The 16323-nt window shown below is 32.2% G+C and overlaps 1 protein-coding gene across 1 annotated transcript in view; it reads left to right on the top strand.

Annotated features, from left to right (window-relative positions):
* Window positions 1–16323, top strand: part of LOC130448812 (hemocytin) — a 79492-nt gene that overhangs the window by 29513 nt on the left and 33656 nt on the right. Inside the window, exons 19-33 of the mRNA XM_056786343.1 lie at window positions 397–671; window positions 1603–1764; window positions 1887–2079; window positions 4376–4464; window positions 4524–4743; window positions 7020–7093; window positions 7270–7616; window positions 7694–7844; window positions 9018–9196; window positions 9304–9481; window positions 9553–9804; window positions 9876–10019; window positions 10082–10331; window positions 12017–12332; window positions 14188–14359. Coding sequence (XP_056642321.1) covers window positions 397–671; window positions 1603–1764; window positions 1887–2079; window positions 4376–4464; window positions 4524–4743; window positions 7020–7093; window positions 7270–7616; window positions 7694–7844; window positions 9018–9196; window positions 9304–9481; window positions 9553–9804; window positions 9876–10019; window positions 10082–10331; window positions 12017–12332; window positions 14188–14359 — 3002 coding nt within the window. The remainder of the gene's footprint in view (window positions 1–396; window positions 672–1602; window positions 1765–1886; window positions 2080–4375; window positions 4465–4523; window positions 4744–7019; window positions 7094–7269; window positions 7617–7693; window positions 7845–9017; window positions 9197–9303; window positions 9482–9552; window positions 9805–9875; window positions 10020–10081; window positions 10332–12016; window positions 12333–14187; window positions 14360–16323) is intronic.

The raw sequence follows: 16323 nt of genomic DNA, 5'->3' as shown, positions 1-16323 counted from the left end.
AATATTGAATTATCACACTTAATTTCGTTTAAGATAATAGTTCTCTGTACCAACCCACCATTAAGTAATGCCTTGGTAGTAATAACGCTTACGAATGTTTTTGATGGAATTTTCCATTTCTTGGATGTTATTTCTATCGAATCTTTGCCCTTGTACAAGTTTTTTCTGTAATTAGTCCCTCTAAATAGGCCAGTATAACCAATAAAGATAATCCTGAAGGACGGGATAATTCTAAATCAACTCCAATTTTACACTACACAACCAATTTTTACTTTTAAGGCACTACTCGCTAATTTCCTCATCACTTCTTTCTAATTATTTTATCTTTTATCAATAATGCATATTAATACATTCTAAATACTTTCATCTAATGTATCATCATTCATATTTTCTCAGCTATGAATTGTACGAACGGAAAAATCTACAAATCGTGCAGTAGTACGGATAGGCAGCCGACCTGTGGAGCAATCGCAGAAGGTAAAATAGATACCAAGGATGTTTGTGTCGAAGGATGTTTCTGTCCAGAAGGAACCGTATTAAATGATGGAAAATGCATTACTAGAGATCAATGTCCTTGTAAGTTAAGAGGAAAAAGCTTTACAGCTGGATCATCAGTACCAAAAGATTGTAATACTTGTACTTGTGTAGATGGGCAATGGGTTTGTACACAGGTAAATCAAATATGTACATTTTTTCCTATAATGTATGACATATAGGGAAAAAAATCACTCATATTTCGATAATTTTGGAAGACACATTTTATGTACTATTGAAACCAAAACGTTCCGCCTTACTTAATTTTTTTATTCTTTTTTGAGCGGTTTCTTCTTCTCTTCAACTTCTTTATTTAGTTTGATTAATTCTTATTTTCTTAGAGACTACTTAATAACGGATATGTTCAAATAGTATTGCTCAGCTTTTTCTGCTGTAAGGCATCCCAATTATTTATGGTATATATTCGGAGGTAGCATTTTAATCATCATTATTAAGATAATTCTTAAAGTTTGACCAGCTGATTTATCCTCTTTGATAGGCAGTTAATAAATTCTTTGTAATTCTCTTAATTGTAACTCTTGTTAAGCGTTGTTAATTGCCTTTTTAAGAAGCCCCCATAAGCTAAAAAGACCATTTGTGCTTTTCATTTTTGGTGAAAATAACCTTTGATAGATGAGATTTTTGAAAATTGATGACCACGATGAATACTACAGATGTAAATCGATTATATCACCTGTATATGTCTGCTTTTGTATTTTTTACATCATTCACCAAACCCAATTTCATAGGTTACGAGAGACTTACCTCTAGCAATGGACGATATGAGCTGCTACGTGATATGATAGCTTTGTTTGAGTACTCTATAAGTTTTTGAGATCTAGATCCTAATAAATGTGAATTGATCATCTTAAGTTTGAAAACAAATATTCTGCCAAGTCTGTCGCATTCTAACTAAACTGCTACTTATGTTGGAGTTCTATTAATATTAGTCTTAGTTAATATTACTCCAATTAGAATACAAGTTTCATCCTCAGGTTTTTCATTGGTAGAGTAAAATCAATTTATTATTGTATCACAATTTTGTTGTAGAAATATATGAATTTTTAGGTTGATTGTGGAGCAAGATGTTCATCTATTGGAGATCCTCATTATTTCACTTTTGATGGAAAAAAATATGATTTTATGGGTAAATGTTCTTACTATTTAGTGAAAACAAACAACTTTTCTATCGAAGCAGAAAATACTCCTTGTGCTGGTGCCATATCTGAAGTAAGTCGTTCAAATGATAGATATCTTATAGATTATTTTTATAATTGTGTTTAATGAATAATCAACCCCATCATTTTCTTGTAAGTTACTTTGAAAATAATGAAAATTCCTTTATTTCACAGGCTATGAACTTCCCAGTTAGTATTCTATCAGGAACACCATCTTGTACAAAAACAGTAACAGTCAGGATAAACGGTCAGATTATTAAGTTGAAACAGAATAATGAGCTGATAGTGAATGGAGAAGATGTCCATAAAGTACCATTTACTATTGCTGGGATTAAGATCAGAAAAGTTTCTTCCATTTTCTTACAAAGTATGTATAATAGATATATATTTTCACGTTATACATTCACACTATAAAATTCAACGTAGAAGCTAAGAGTTAGATTGAACAGAACTACAGGTAGAAAAGAATGGTAGAATGTTTCATTCATTTAAGAGAATATGAAATATCACATTGCGACCAATATGAGTGACGCAGTAATAAAAATATGTGGTGAAAACGGGAAAATCTTTTTTCTATCAAGATCTCACATTGCATGGTCATCCTAAATGGTTAAAGTTACACAAGAATCATATATGACGCAATTATTCCTCTAAAAAAGTAAAGTTATAAACAGTCCGCTATAGAATATCTTTTGAGGTACCTACAAAGCATTATTAAACTGTAAAAATTATATGTAAAATTTTTACAGCGTAATAATGGCTAAAATTACTAATCAGTGTGTGTGAATTCAAATTATAATACAATTTGAATGATTTTCTTGAACAATTGAAAAAATTTACTGAGACTTACGAATTTTTAATATAAATCTTACTTGGAAAGTAATTTTACTTAACTGCTTATTATTTTTCATTAACAATGTTTCGAGATTTAAGAAAAGTTTCTAGATTTTGATTTACTATGTTTTACTGTAGAATTACAAAAAAAAATGTGATGGAAATAATTGATAGATGGCGCTAGGTTCGCCGTTTGTATCTATACTTCAAATAAATTTAGTGAGTTTCTGATTTAGAAGAAGACGGGAATTTTATGTAAAAATAAAACTTTGAATAAATCACAAATATTTCATAATGGCTTAGAAAAAACAGATAATTTGTTGTATGGTGAATAAAATAATATATTGTTTTCTCAAACAGAGCTCAAGCTGAGTAATAAAGTTACAGCATTGCTTAGCAAATCTTTGATTAAAATCACAAAATTATATAGTAAAATTCCTAATCAAACTTTCAAGTACCACTTAGTAAATTCTGTAATTGTTTCAATCTGAATTGAATTATTTTGTTTAGTCAATTTACTAAATTGTTGTGTATGGAAAGAAATTTTTAACAGTGTACAATTTAATTTTGAAACACTTCCACAAGTGTTGCCCAATGTTCTTGTGATTCCTATTCCAAATTTTCCAAAATTTCGTTCAAATTATAAGGTATTGTATTCAAGAAAAAGGATTATTAGACAGGAATCAGAATTTTTCACACTCTGGGCAGTTTTCTGGCGATATCGCTTTTATATTAGTAATTGATCACGACTTTTTCTTTTTCTGTAGATATTTGGGGGAAGTTTATATATCCTCTTGTTGTATTTTAATATTTATTTATAAGCACGGAGCTAATGGATGTTCTTGATGGTGTTTCTTTATATTATCCACCCCTCCTTAACAGTTTATTATGCCCTTATTGAGTCGCAGCTCCGATATGCCCTTCAATATCTGGGATATGTGTAGTGTGACTCAATTTGAGCGAATCTTCCAACTACAAAAGAGAGCTGTTAGATATTTTCTCGGATTAAACAGCAGGGCTCACTGCAGGGACTTCTTTAAAAGATTAAAAATTCTGACTCTACTCACGCTTCTCCAATATCAGAAAGTTCGTAGCACGGTTATCCACTTAGGAACGTGGATCACGACCTTTATCTACCTACTCCACGTTCAGAATTAGTTAAGGGCTCAATATTTTACAATGCAAAAAATGTATAATCACTTGCCAATTGAATTCAAATCTATATAATCTTTTCTTGCATTCCGCAATAATTTGAGGGCGTATTTACTGGTTTAATTTTTGCTATGGACTTATATACTAATTGTGGTTTTTTTGTATATTGAAACTTTATTTAATTTGTATCATTATGTTTGTTTTTTAGTTTTTACAAGCTTTTGTCTACAAATTATAACAACTTTTTGACAATAAAGCATGTCTCTCTCTCTTTAAAGACCAAACAATTTATTGTTATTTGTCGACTGTGATCAGTGTCCCATTATCAAATATAATTTGCTGTGTTCTCCCTCTAAGTCTGCAATCCAGATGTATCCCGAAGTATTTGACGTTCTCTTGACTTTGTAAGAAATGACCGTAAAACGTTGTGAATATGTGGCCCTTTCTCTGTGTGAACTAGTATAAATCTCAATTTGTTTCAACATAATTTCACTTCGATTTATTTTTTTTTCTCAATATCATTTCCTGTTAGCGCATAGGCATTTCTTGCCCTTTCTCACGCAAAGATAACTTAATTTTCTTATTATTTATCTGTTCAAGTATTCAAAAATTGGTTATTGTACAACAAAAAGAAACTTTCAGTTGAATCATTTACCAGTTATTTTAATTTATTTTAGCCACATTACCCAATGGTGTTGAAATATGGTGGGATGGTAATAATAGAGTATACATTGATCTGCCTGCTAAATTTAGTGAACGGACAAGGGTGAGTTATCCATTTTCATCTTGTTTGTAATGATGTTATTACAATTATGTCATTTTAAGGGTCTTTGTGGTACTTTCAACTATAATCAAAAAGATGATTTTCTAACTCCACAAGATGACATCGAACAGTCTGTTATAGCTTTTGCTAACAAATGGAAAACTACTGAAACCTGTCCGGATCTTCCTGAAGTAGTTCTAACACATCCTTGTGACAGAAACATACACAGAAGAGGAGAAGCTGAACAATATTGTATGAAGATTAAATCGGAATTGTTCAAAGGTAGGGAAAATAAGCTTTAGTTTTTAGTACGTACTAAAAGTAATAACTCGTGTGGTCGCTATCATTCTCGTTAAAAAACATACCACAGAGTGAAATCCAATTTTTTGGTTCACCTGTACAAAAAACAAAAGAAACCAAAGAGACTAAAATAGAAAATAATGTATATTTTGATAAATATAAAATTCAATACTTTATTGAAATATTGAAAACCTGCTTATTTATAACAGAAACTCATTATAAGGTACCTCAAGCAAATTTGAAACTTTTCCGAAATGTAAAAATTTTCAATTGATATCAAGAGGACCTCATGATTATTGGTGAAAGTAGTGAGAGATATTCAAAGCATGTGCAGCTTCAAAGCACCATTTAAGGAAACAAAACACAATGAACTAACTATTTATTAAAATCTACTGTATTATTAGTAATTTTTAGTCACAAAGGGTTCTTTCAGTAAATCATGTTATTTATTGTTAAGAATGGATAATAATCTAACAGTCTTATTTTATATTTCAATCATTTATTGTTTTGCTGCTGTACTGTCATCATACCTCATTTCCCCTAATGAGAAACATAGTTCCAAAGGCACTGGTAGGGTTATTGATTTCAGCTGTTGGTCACCATTTTGTTATTGTTGAGTGATTGAAAGTTGAATGAACTTTAGAATAGAATGTCGTAGTTTAATGAAATACGCCAACATACAGTATCAATTTTTAGCTATTCCTTTATAACTTTTATGATACTCCAGTTGCTAATTGTTCAAACAAAGATTTTACCATATTACTATGGTCATTTTCCATCATTGAACACTATTAAACTCAGTTCTAGATATTCTTGTTACTTGTGTTATTACCACTTAAGTACTTATCTTGATTCATTTACTCAATTGACTCACTTGAAGTTTCATTTTCATTAAAAATAAATCGAACTAGCTTTTACCCGCGGCTTCGTTCGCATGGAATCCATTAAATAAGTATCAAAAATCATTATAATAGAAAAGAACGAACTCTGTAGCTATATTAGAACCTGAGATATAGATCTTTGAATGTAGAAAAATTGCCAAAAACCTACAAAAATCCATAACTCCACATTGAATGCCCGCGCCTAGCTCCTCTCCAACTCAACCGATTTAAGTGTTCAAAAGCTCAAAAGAAAGAAGATGTTTCAGCGAGTGTTCTTAAACCAAAACAAAGTCTCTATCTTGCATAGAACCTGAGATATTGAGGATAGAATGTGTATATGTCAAAAATTCCCATAAGTAATGTACAGGGGGAAATCGCATTTGAGTATAACTTGAGAATGGTGAAAATTAGATGAAATCCGATGGTTGATGGCTGATCTGTGCATCAATACCTTTCATTGAAAAAAAAATTAAGCACATCGGTTGGGTAGAACGCCTGAACGGACTCAGAATGGAAATCAACAATTTTTTTAATATATAAGATTATTATAAATATCAAATTATTATAAATACTTTGAGGTTAAGTTATTATGATTTTGAATATGGATTTCAATCCTGTATATTTATTTGTTTGCTGCCCAAAGACTGAACTATAAGTGCAGACTGAACTATTGCAGTGTATATGGTACGACCGAAAACCGAAAACGGTCAGTGATCAGCATGATCTAACCTAGCCTAATCTAACCTAGCCTAATCTACCTAGCCTAATCTAACCTAGCATAATCTAACCTAGCCTAATCTAACCTAGCCTAATCTAATCTAGCCTAATCAAACCTAGCCTAATCTAACCTAGCCTAATCTAGCCTGGACTAATCCAGCCTAGCCTAATATAACCTAACCAATTTACGATAATCTGATTAACGTCGGCAGGCGTATGTTAGGTTAGCTTAGGCTAGATTAGGTTGTGGCTAATATTTTGTTCCAATTTTAATTCATACAATTTATAGCTACACCGGATTCTGGTTAATATTAAACAGTTGGCTATTTAAAAAATTAGCCGTTTTCGGTCTTGGCTCATAACATATTACAATTATACGAAAATATTGTTCAGGGTCGTCTCGAGGCAACATTCACATTTTTTATTCGAATATTTTTTTCTGTTCATATAGTAGAATACAAACATTTAACTATTGTCCATTGAAATACAATATACTATGACATATGAAACTTGATCATCTTGACAAAGCTCTAATTAGCATCCAATAATTAAAAATATAAACACAACACTATAGTACTTGCTACCGAACTGTGACACATTGTATGGTTCAAAATAAACAGAAATGTGTTTTCCACTGCTCAAAATTATTTTCATTTTCAGACTGCCACTGGTTTGTTGATCCTGAACAATTTTACAGAGATTGTCTCTACGATATGTGCTCGTGTGAATTCCCTGTAAGTTTCTGGGTAATTTTAAGTATAGTGTTTAAGTGTTCATTCATTAATATTTATATTTTACTGAAGAGAATCAATCCACAAAATTTTTATCTTCGTCTTTTGATTAGGGTCATATTTTGTGTTCATCTACATTGACCTATTATAACTCAATAATATATTTTTGTTTTCATTAGGTGTCTAAATGTCTTTGTCCGATAATGGCCAGCTACGCCAGTGAATGTTCTCGACAAGGAATCAAAGTAGATTGGAGATCGGAAGTTCGGGAATGTGGTGTACATTGTCCTGGTGGTCAAAGCTTCCAGGTGTGTGGTAATTCCTGTACCAGAACCTGTCGTGATATCGCTGAAGATGAAAATTGTAAGCCCCAATGCGTCGAAGGTTGTAATTGCCCAGAAGGACAAACTTTAGATGATAATGGTGAATGTATAGCGATTCGACAATGCCAATGTCAATATCGTGGAACGGATTTCCCACCAGGTTACATGGAGATCAGACCTGCGCCGAAAGCTCCAGAATTATGGTAGGTTAAGTTCCATCTAAGCATTTCCAATTATGTCTATTTTATATCTGAATTTTGAAACTATTTTTGTTTTCCAGTACTTGTATAGATGCTGTATGGGACTGTTACGAGGCAGATGAAGCGGAAATAAAAATGTATCCAAGTTCAGATTTAGTACAAAATAAGTGTAATGGTAGTCTTAATATGGAATTTACAACTTGTGAACCCGTGGAACCAGTCACTTGCAAGGTAAGTGTTTTTATGGAAAATGTGGTAAAATTTATATTTAAAATCAAGTTTATTATATGAACTATAACTAATCAGTTCTGTAGATTATTCATGTTAATAATTTCAAAACTGTGTGTGCTCCCTGTTATAATTGATTGGGCTGAATAAATCATTAGCTCAATATATTTAATTCAAGATAGCAGATATCGAAGAATTTAGTCATTATTCTGATGAAAACACTTTGACACTAGTGAGTATCAAAATAAAATCTTTTAAGCTATAGTATTGAATGCAAAATGTTGTGGAGAAACTTTGTTTCTTCGGAGAGAGGCCAGATGACACTACTTTTCATTTTGAATAAAAATCCTAACTGGGATTAGATTTTTTTGGAAAGAAAAGTGTCTATATTTTATATTCATTTTCAAATCAAGAAAATTTTTTAAAAAGAAGAAACGAGCAGACAAAATATAACCAAAATAATGTTACTCTTTCCAATTAGGCAATGAAAATATAACATGAAAAGGAACAGTTGGTCAAATTGCAATAGTGCCTGTGGTGGTTCTATGTGAGCTAATCGATGAACACACAAATCCTCGAGAATAATGTACATTGACACATTTCTTAAGCTCAAGCTTTTTATCGATCACATCTTTACAGGGAACGAAACTTGACTTTATTATTTATTTTCCGCAAACAAAAAAAAACAACTATGTAGTGGAAATATCCTGGATAAACAACTTCTCTTCATAAAGTTGTAGTAACCACAATCACGTGGTTTGCTTACCTGGATCATGGTCGAACCATCAACGCATACTGTTTCACTTTGACTGGAGTCATCTGGCGCGGATGTTGAGTTAAGATGTCATCTTCCTGCATGGCAATGCCAGATGAACAAATTGTTGCAGTACTGATAAAAATTATAAGATAATAATTGCTGTAGGACTGCAATATACCAGAAAATAATTGTAACATTTGATAAGAAAAGTGATGAAGGAATTAAAAATAATTTTATTCTATACATATTGTTTGATTATCCTCGTACATATTTCTCAATTCTTTTTTTTTTTCGTTTTAAATTGTATTTCTTATATTGATACATTCAAAAATCTTTTAAAGTAGGTGACTTTTTAATGGGTATTTTAGCAAAGAAGCGATTACGAGAGTTGATTTTATTATCTAAATTAATTTTTTTAGAACATGCACTCTCCGCCTGAATATTCCCCTGCTATTTGTCATTCAGGATGTCAATGTAAAAAGGGATATGTCTTGGAAACAACGACGCAGCATTGTGTAAAACCTACTGAATGCCCATGTCATCACGCTAGCAAAAGCTATAAAGAAGGTTCAGTAGTTCAAAGTGGCTGCAATACTTGGTGAGTGTAGTTTTGTGGATATATATCGAAAAAAATAAAAAAAGAAAATTGAAAAATAAATTTAATAATAAAAAGAATAATTATTAAATAGCTTATTTTTATTGAAGCTCTTGTAAGAACGGAAAATGGAGTTGTACGGACCGACAATGTGCAGCTGAATGTAGTGCTTGGGGAGATTCACATTACAAAACATTCGATGGAAAACGTTTCGACTACCAAGGAGAATGCGATTACGTTTTCGCCAAAGGAAAACTCGAATCTAATTCGTTCCACGTTTCAGTACAAGTAAGTGTAATTATTAATTTAGATGATCTCAACTTTTTATGTACCTTTTTTTTGAAAATTAACTTTTTTAGAATGTACCTTGTGGTACCCTGGGAACTGCTTGTTTCAAATCAGTCACTATAAAAGTTACTTCAGGGGATGGATCAGATATTATTACTCTTGAAAAAGATAAGCCTTTGCCAGGTCTAAAATCTTTTAAACATATAACCGCAAGAGAAAAGAGCATGTTTGTCATAATTGAAGCACCGGATCTTGGCTTGGTCATTCATTGGGATAAAGGAACTAGAGTTTATGTGAGATTGGATCCAAGATGGAAAGGACGGGTAATAATATTATTTTATTGCATAGTATTCTTGAAATTATGCTCGGTTTATTGAAATTATGTATTTTTCAGACTAAAGGTTTGTGTGGTAATTTCAACGACGATGAAATAGACGATTTCCAGACACCTTCGGGAGGTCTTGCTGAAGTTTCTGCCAATATTTTCGGAGACTCTTGGAGATTACAATCGTATTGCAGTGAAGCTCCTGAAATTAAGGTATTACCATCGATAATAATCAGGTACTGATTTTCAGAATAACGTATTTCTTTTATTTTCAGGACACTTGCACTTACAGACCAGATCGCAAAGTATGGGCCACCAAAAAATGCGGAGTATTGAAAACACAAACATTCGCAGCTTGTCACTCTGAAGTACCAGTTGACTATTTCTTTGAAAAATGTATTTTCGACAGTTGTGCTTGTGATCAAGGAGGTGATTGTGAATGTATGTGTACCGCTTTAGCCGCCTATGCCCAAGAATGCAACAGCAGAGGAGTTGCTATCAAGTGGAGAACCCCTGAATTCTGTCGTAAGTAATAAAAGTAGGGTTAATGCGAATAATAAAAATTGAAACTAAACAAAAACAAACTTCTTATGAACTCTATAGCCAATCAATTATATGTTATAATAATCAAATCAGATGAATGTTTAATACGTAAGCAAATATTAATTAAAGAAAACATTGGAGTCCGGAATTACCCAACAATAAGTTGCTGATAGTTTTTGTAGAATCATAAATTTTAAAATTTGATGGTTTTCATGCTTTTCAATACAAATAAAGCGGTAATATCCACACAATAACCTCTAAGTAGTATTTGGTTTTCAGTAGTTATTGAGGAATATTTATACTCATTAAAAGATTCTTTATTAGTGAAATATTAGGATTATGTCAAAATAGTGTATTAAATTTTCAAAGCTAATTGCTGGGGCTCCATCGTTTACTAGATTCGCAACAACTGTAGCTTTCATATTGTTATTAGTTTTCTAATAAAACTTAGATAATTCCACTATACCTTAAAATCCATAATGTTTTGCAATGAAATATCTAAATTCACACAGTTAAAGTGGTTTGTATATTACCTTGAATGTAGAAAATACTGGTACGAGCTAATGGTAGAGTTTCGAATAATTTGCCAATGGGCAGTGACGTACCTGAGAGTTCAGTTTTAGGTCCAATTAATTTTTGGTATTCATTAATGATGGTCACAGACTTACGAATTGATGGTAAATTCACTTTATAACTTGGTCTGCTTAAACACTGAGAAAACTTTAGTTTCATCCTACAAAGGAGTCTTGCAACCTCTAAAACTCACCAATGACCTAATACGATCCTCAAAGTCGATCAAGTTTCTTGGTTTACATATTGACAATGTCCTTTAAAGGTCTGTATATGTAGAGACCTTGGCGAAAAAATTATCCTCTGCTTGTTTTGCCATTAAATGTGTGTCTAAACTTAATAGTTTTTATTCGAATGACTTCTTCGCTATGGTTTACCTTTCTGGGAGTCTTGTACATCGCATTTTTTCGAATCTCTCTTCAGACTACAAAAAAGAGCTATTCGTTACATTACAAAATTTTAACTCTCCCCGATCTTTTCATTTTAGAATCTATTTGTTTGATTCACAAACACTTTCACAATTTAACTGAGAGACCCATATATAGCTATCCAATTAGAAGAAAAAATTTGGAGATTTACTTAAAAATACCCACTTCTGATCTGGTGAAAAAATAAAAATGGCAAATGAATTTAAAAGTTCTGCTTGAATGACCTTTTTATCATTCTGTGGCAGAATTCTACAATCTACCATAGACTCAATAGACTAAATTTAGTATGAAATGAGATTTTATATGTATTTTAATTATTATTAATCCAAATTGTTAGTTCGTATTACCTGATATAAAATTGTGCCGCTTTTTCGATAAAATTGAAAAATGTTCTTATTAATATATTTCACTCGTGCCTCACCCAACTTCAACCATTTTTGTGTGAATTATGAAAATCCAAAATTGGCATGTATTTCAACAACTTCTGTAAATGCGTCATATCTTTTCACTCTGTGATACCCTGGTAAACAAATTGTCTTGTCAAGGACTCTCCTTGTTATTTTGACTGTATTTTTTTATTTATGAGATTTTTTATTGAGGTTCATAGTATCTTCAGCTTCTTTTTACAATTTTCAATGAACACCTATAATATTCATATTGTTTTTTTAGCAATGCAATGCGATGAAAGATGTACTAACTACAATCCTTGCATATCTACATGTCCAGAAGAAACTTGTGACAATCTATTAACTAACAAAAAATACTCCAAAACTTGTGCTGAAGACAGTTGTATAGAAGGGTGTGCTCCTAAACCTTGTCCACCTGGTTATGTATACAGAAATAGCTCTCACAATGAATGTGTACCTGTGGAAATATGCAGACCTATTTGTTTAGTTGTTAATGGCACCACTTATTATGAAGGTGACAAAATGGAAGAGGATGATTGTCACACTTGTTATTGTTCGAGAGAAGAAAAGAAATGCAGGTTAGTAGTAATAATTCGACTTTATAAAAGTTATATGGCACTCAAGATCAGATAATTTCTCTTTAAATGATTAATATTCCCAGATAATAATTACAATACAAAATTTTGAGTGATGAACATTTCATTGAATATTTGAGAAGAAAACAGAACCAAGAAAATAGAGACGATTGTATCTTAGTTTTTTCTCTTTTAAAAATAAAACTCCGAACGAGAAAATAATAATGAGCGCCATATTGATCTTAGTCGGATCTTGGCGGGAAAAACCAAAGGATTCACTTAAGAAAAGTCATACCATCATCCATCAGATGATGGAAAAAGCTTATAGAATGGAAATAGATAGAATTATTTATAAATACCCAACAAACAAACATTCAATCAGGATAACGTCCTGATGAGAAAACTGAAAGAACATGGGATAGAAACTAAGGTGAAAGGATTCATCAATAGAAAAGGACATATAAGACATTGTAACTAACATAGATATGGACAGGCTGACGATCTCTTAGCCAAATTGTTTCATTTAGCCATAGAACTGCTTTTGAAACAATTTGAGAAACGAACAAGAGCTAAATAGTCGTTTATGCAAATGATAGTGATATTAACGAAAAAGACAAAGATTTTGAAACAAATCAAATGCTACAGGAATAAACAGCAGACGTTGAAAAGGTAATATTAATAATGAATAGCAGCAGTAGGAAAAAAAGAGCTGGAAAAAATTATGGGAAAAGAATGATAAAAGTAAAGCAGCTTTAGGAAGGTTTCGATTAGCAGAAATGAGGAAATATGCACAATAATGGCAGCTAATAGGTTGTAACGTGCTAATGAGACACTACTGTGAAGCATTCCATCAACAAGGGTCAGTAAAGTTAATATTTAAATATAATGAACCAGTGTATGGAACGGATAGGAAGCAAAGAAGAGTAGGAGCTAAGACTAGTGAAAAGAAATAATAAGAACAGTCCTAGGATTAATAAAAGCTCACAATAACGAATGCAGGCAGCGTATTCCGATGAAATATAGGAAGCAATGAATGGTTAGGTCACGATAACGTGAGAAGAAGAATAAAGAGATTGAAAATAAAATTGCTCGGACATGTTTGGAGGAGAGGAACGCAAAATCGTTCGTTCAATTAAGAAATAGTGGGCACCAGGAGGTAATAGAAGTTAAAGAATAACCACATCTTAGTAGCTGAAAGATTTTGTGGAAGATTTTAGAATGACATGAATCGTTATAAAAACCCGCACTAGAAAGTCGATCTAGAAAATTTGTGGAATAACTCGATAAGAATATTTTACCTGACAAGAGGTTAGTTAGTTTGCAGAAAACGAGTAAAAAAGATGTTTGGTGAAATCATAATTGAATTATATCGTATTTGTAATATTTAATTGTATATAATTCAGAGATTTCATTTCATTTCATTCTCAAAACAACCTCATACAGGTTATATAAATGATAAGACGTTCTTTGAACTTTTAAATAAGTGAAGCGAAATGAATTAAAAACACCATGATTAATAGGACTTTTTGAATGAAAAAAATATAGATACTATTCAAAGAACAAGGCACTGAATATATGGTATTATGGTGATCGGTATTTTTTTAATTGCCGTTATTCTATACCTGGAAATAAGCATTCCTGCTTATGGTTACTGCTTTCTGCGAGTATGGGATTGAGTTTTTACATGAAGCATGTTATTTTCAGCAAAAACTTCTGATCTATTACGTGATAGTTCATACATTAAAGACAGACATAAAGATCTTTTTATATTTAAGAACGAAAATTATGATAAAGTGTGTCTCAAACATAATATTTTAAACAAAACCAGAGAAATCTTATAAAAAATTAAAATTTACAGTGGAAAGCCGTGTACGTCGACAACAATACCTACCACCTTGACGACTTTCGCTATGGAACAAGAAATGCAATGCGATGAAGGTTGGACGGCATGGATTAACCAAGTAACTGCCACTGATAAAGAACAAATAAAACAAGAAGAAATTGAACCTATACCTACTACAGCAGTATTGGTGAGTAGCATCCTTTTTGAAAATAAAAAAGTTGTGTAGGTGTTGACACAAATTGGGTATATCAATGGTAGTAAAGCGAAATGAAATCTATGAAATTCATTATGTAATACTTTTTACGCTAAGCTAATGATATCATCCCCTCACCAAGCTGTTTTAGCAGAAATTCTAGAACTGCCATTAACTATTCGTAGATAATTAATAGTTGAAAAACAAATAATTAAATACAGCATATATAGAGCATTTAATACGGAAAATAGTGGAAATTTTACAGTACCTTACTTGAGAATGAAATCAACCCCTTCCTTAGCAGAGACTTTTATTTATACCAATTATGATAACCTTATCCTTACAACCAAAATATTTACAGATGTGTCTAAATGTGTCAATGGAACAGGAAAGGTATTTTTTGTTTCAAATATAAATCTTGTCAAAAAATTTATAATAGCAAACCATTTTTTCAGTTTACTTTGATATACATATATATATATATATATATAGTCAGCAACTGATTCAGAATTAAAAACTCATTGTTTCAATTAAAAATAAATAATGAACGAATTAAAAAAAAGTCACAGCGGCATTAGCTATAGACAATGAGAAGGCAAAAGAAGCTTGCATATAGAAAGAGTGCTTAAACTTTTTCGGTCAAGCTGGTGTAATTAGCAAGCATAAAAAATCTATTAGCATCTGATGAAGATAATGTTACAATAACCTCAACAAAACATCAATCTCTATTCCCAGCTTCATTCAGAATCTACCAAATAGCATTTCACTCATAACAAATTTTGATTATTTTTAAAAATACACAGCAGCTGTAACACGACTAAAATTAAACCACGATTGTATTCCGATGGACCTTCATAAACTGGGTACTCTACAGTCTCCATTATGCAGCTACGACAACGTACCGATCGATGATATTAATCATATTTTTCTAGAGTGCAAGAAAAAGGTAGCAGCTCTATCTAATTTAAATATATTTTTGATTGATCGCAACTTCCCTCTCCCACTACATATTAGCTATCTCCTGGCAAGCAAAATAAAGCTATTTTGGATACTAACGAGTGATTTTTTTGCTGGTATCTTTTTGGCAACACTGTTTTTAACAGATCATGCGTGAATGGTGTCTTGTGTCATTGCAAAACCTGCTCAGTTTGGTTAGTTTATAATTTAATCATGAAACGACTTACGAATTAATGGGCCACTGTTACTCAACTACGTGGAAAATTTTGTGAAAGGATTTGAGTGTAAAAACTTATAAGATATACGGCTGGGGTACGAATTGAAGTCACACGATCTCCCACAACGTCTAACATTTGGTGAATGGGCGCTGGCTAAGTTGGAAGGAGATCCACTTTTTTATCGAAAAATTGTGTTCAGCAACTAAGCTCATTTCTGGTTGAATGGATACGTCCTCAAGCATTTGGGATGAGATAAGCCAGAAGCATTGCAAGAGCTACCAACCTATCGCGAAAAAGTCACTGTTTGGTATGGATTATGGGTCGGTGGCATCATCGGGCCGTACTTGCCAAAAATGGAAGAATTCGACATGCCTGAGATGTGGTTTCAACAAGACGGTGCCACATGCCACACAGCACGCGAAACAATGACCAAAATGAGAGCTGCCTTCGGTGAACAGTTCATGACACGTTTGGGGTCGGTCAAATAGCCGCCTAAATCGTGTGATTTAACGAATTTGGACTATTTCTTGTGGAGCCATGTTAAGTCTAATGTCTACAGGGATAAACCAACAACTATTGACGCACTGGAAGCCAATATTGAAGCATTTATTCGTGAAATACCGGCCGATATATTGGAGAGAATACATCAAAATTGGACCCGGCGCATGGGCTATCTAAAGTGGAGCCGTGTCCAGAATTTGCATGAAATCATCTTCAAAAATTAAATTATACTAATCGTAGTATCAATTCTAATAAAGATTTCATCAATTTTTTCAAATTTTT

The sequence above is a fragment of the Diorhabda sublineata genome, chromosome 9 (genome assembly GCF_026230105.1).
Source record: "Diorhabda sublineata isolate icDioSubl1.1 chromosome 9, icDioSubl1.1, whole genome shotgun sequence".
Lineage (NCBI taxonomy): Eukaryota > Metazoa > Arthropoda > Insecta > Coleoptera > Chrysomelidae > Diorhabda > Diorhabda sublineata.
The sequence above is the reverse complement of the archived record's forward strand: the minus strand, read 5'-3'. Positions and strand labels throughout refer to the sequence as shown.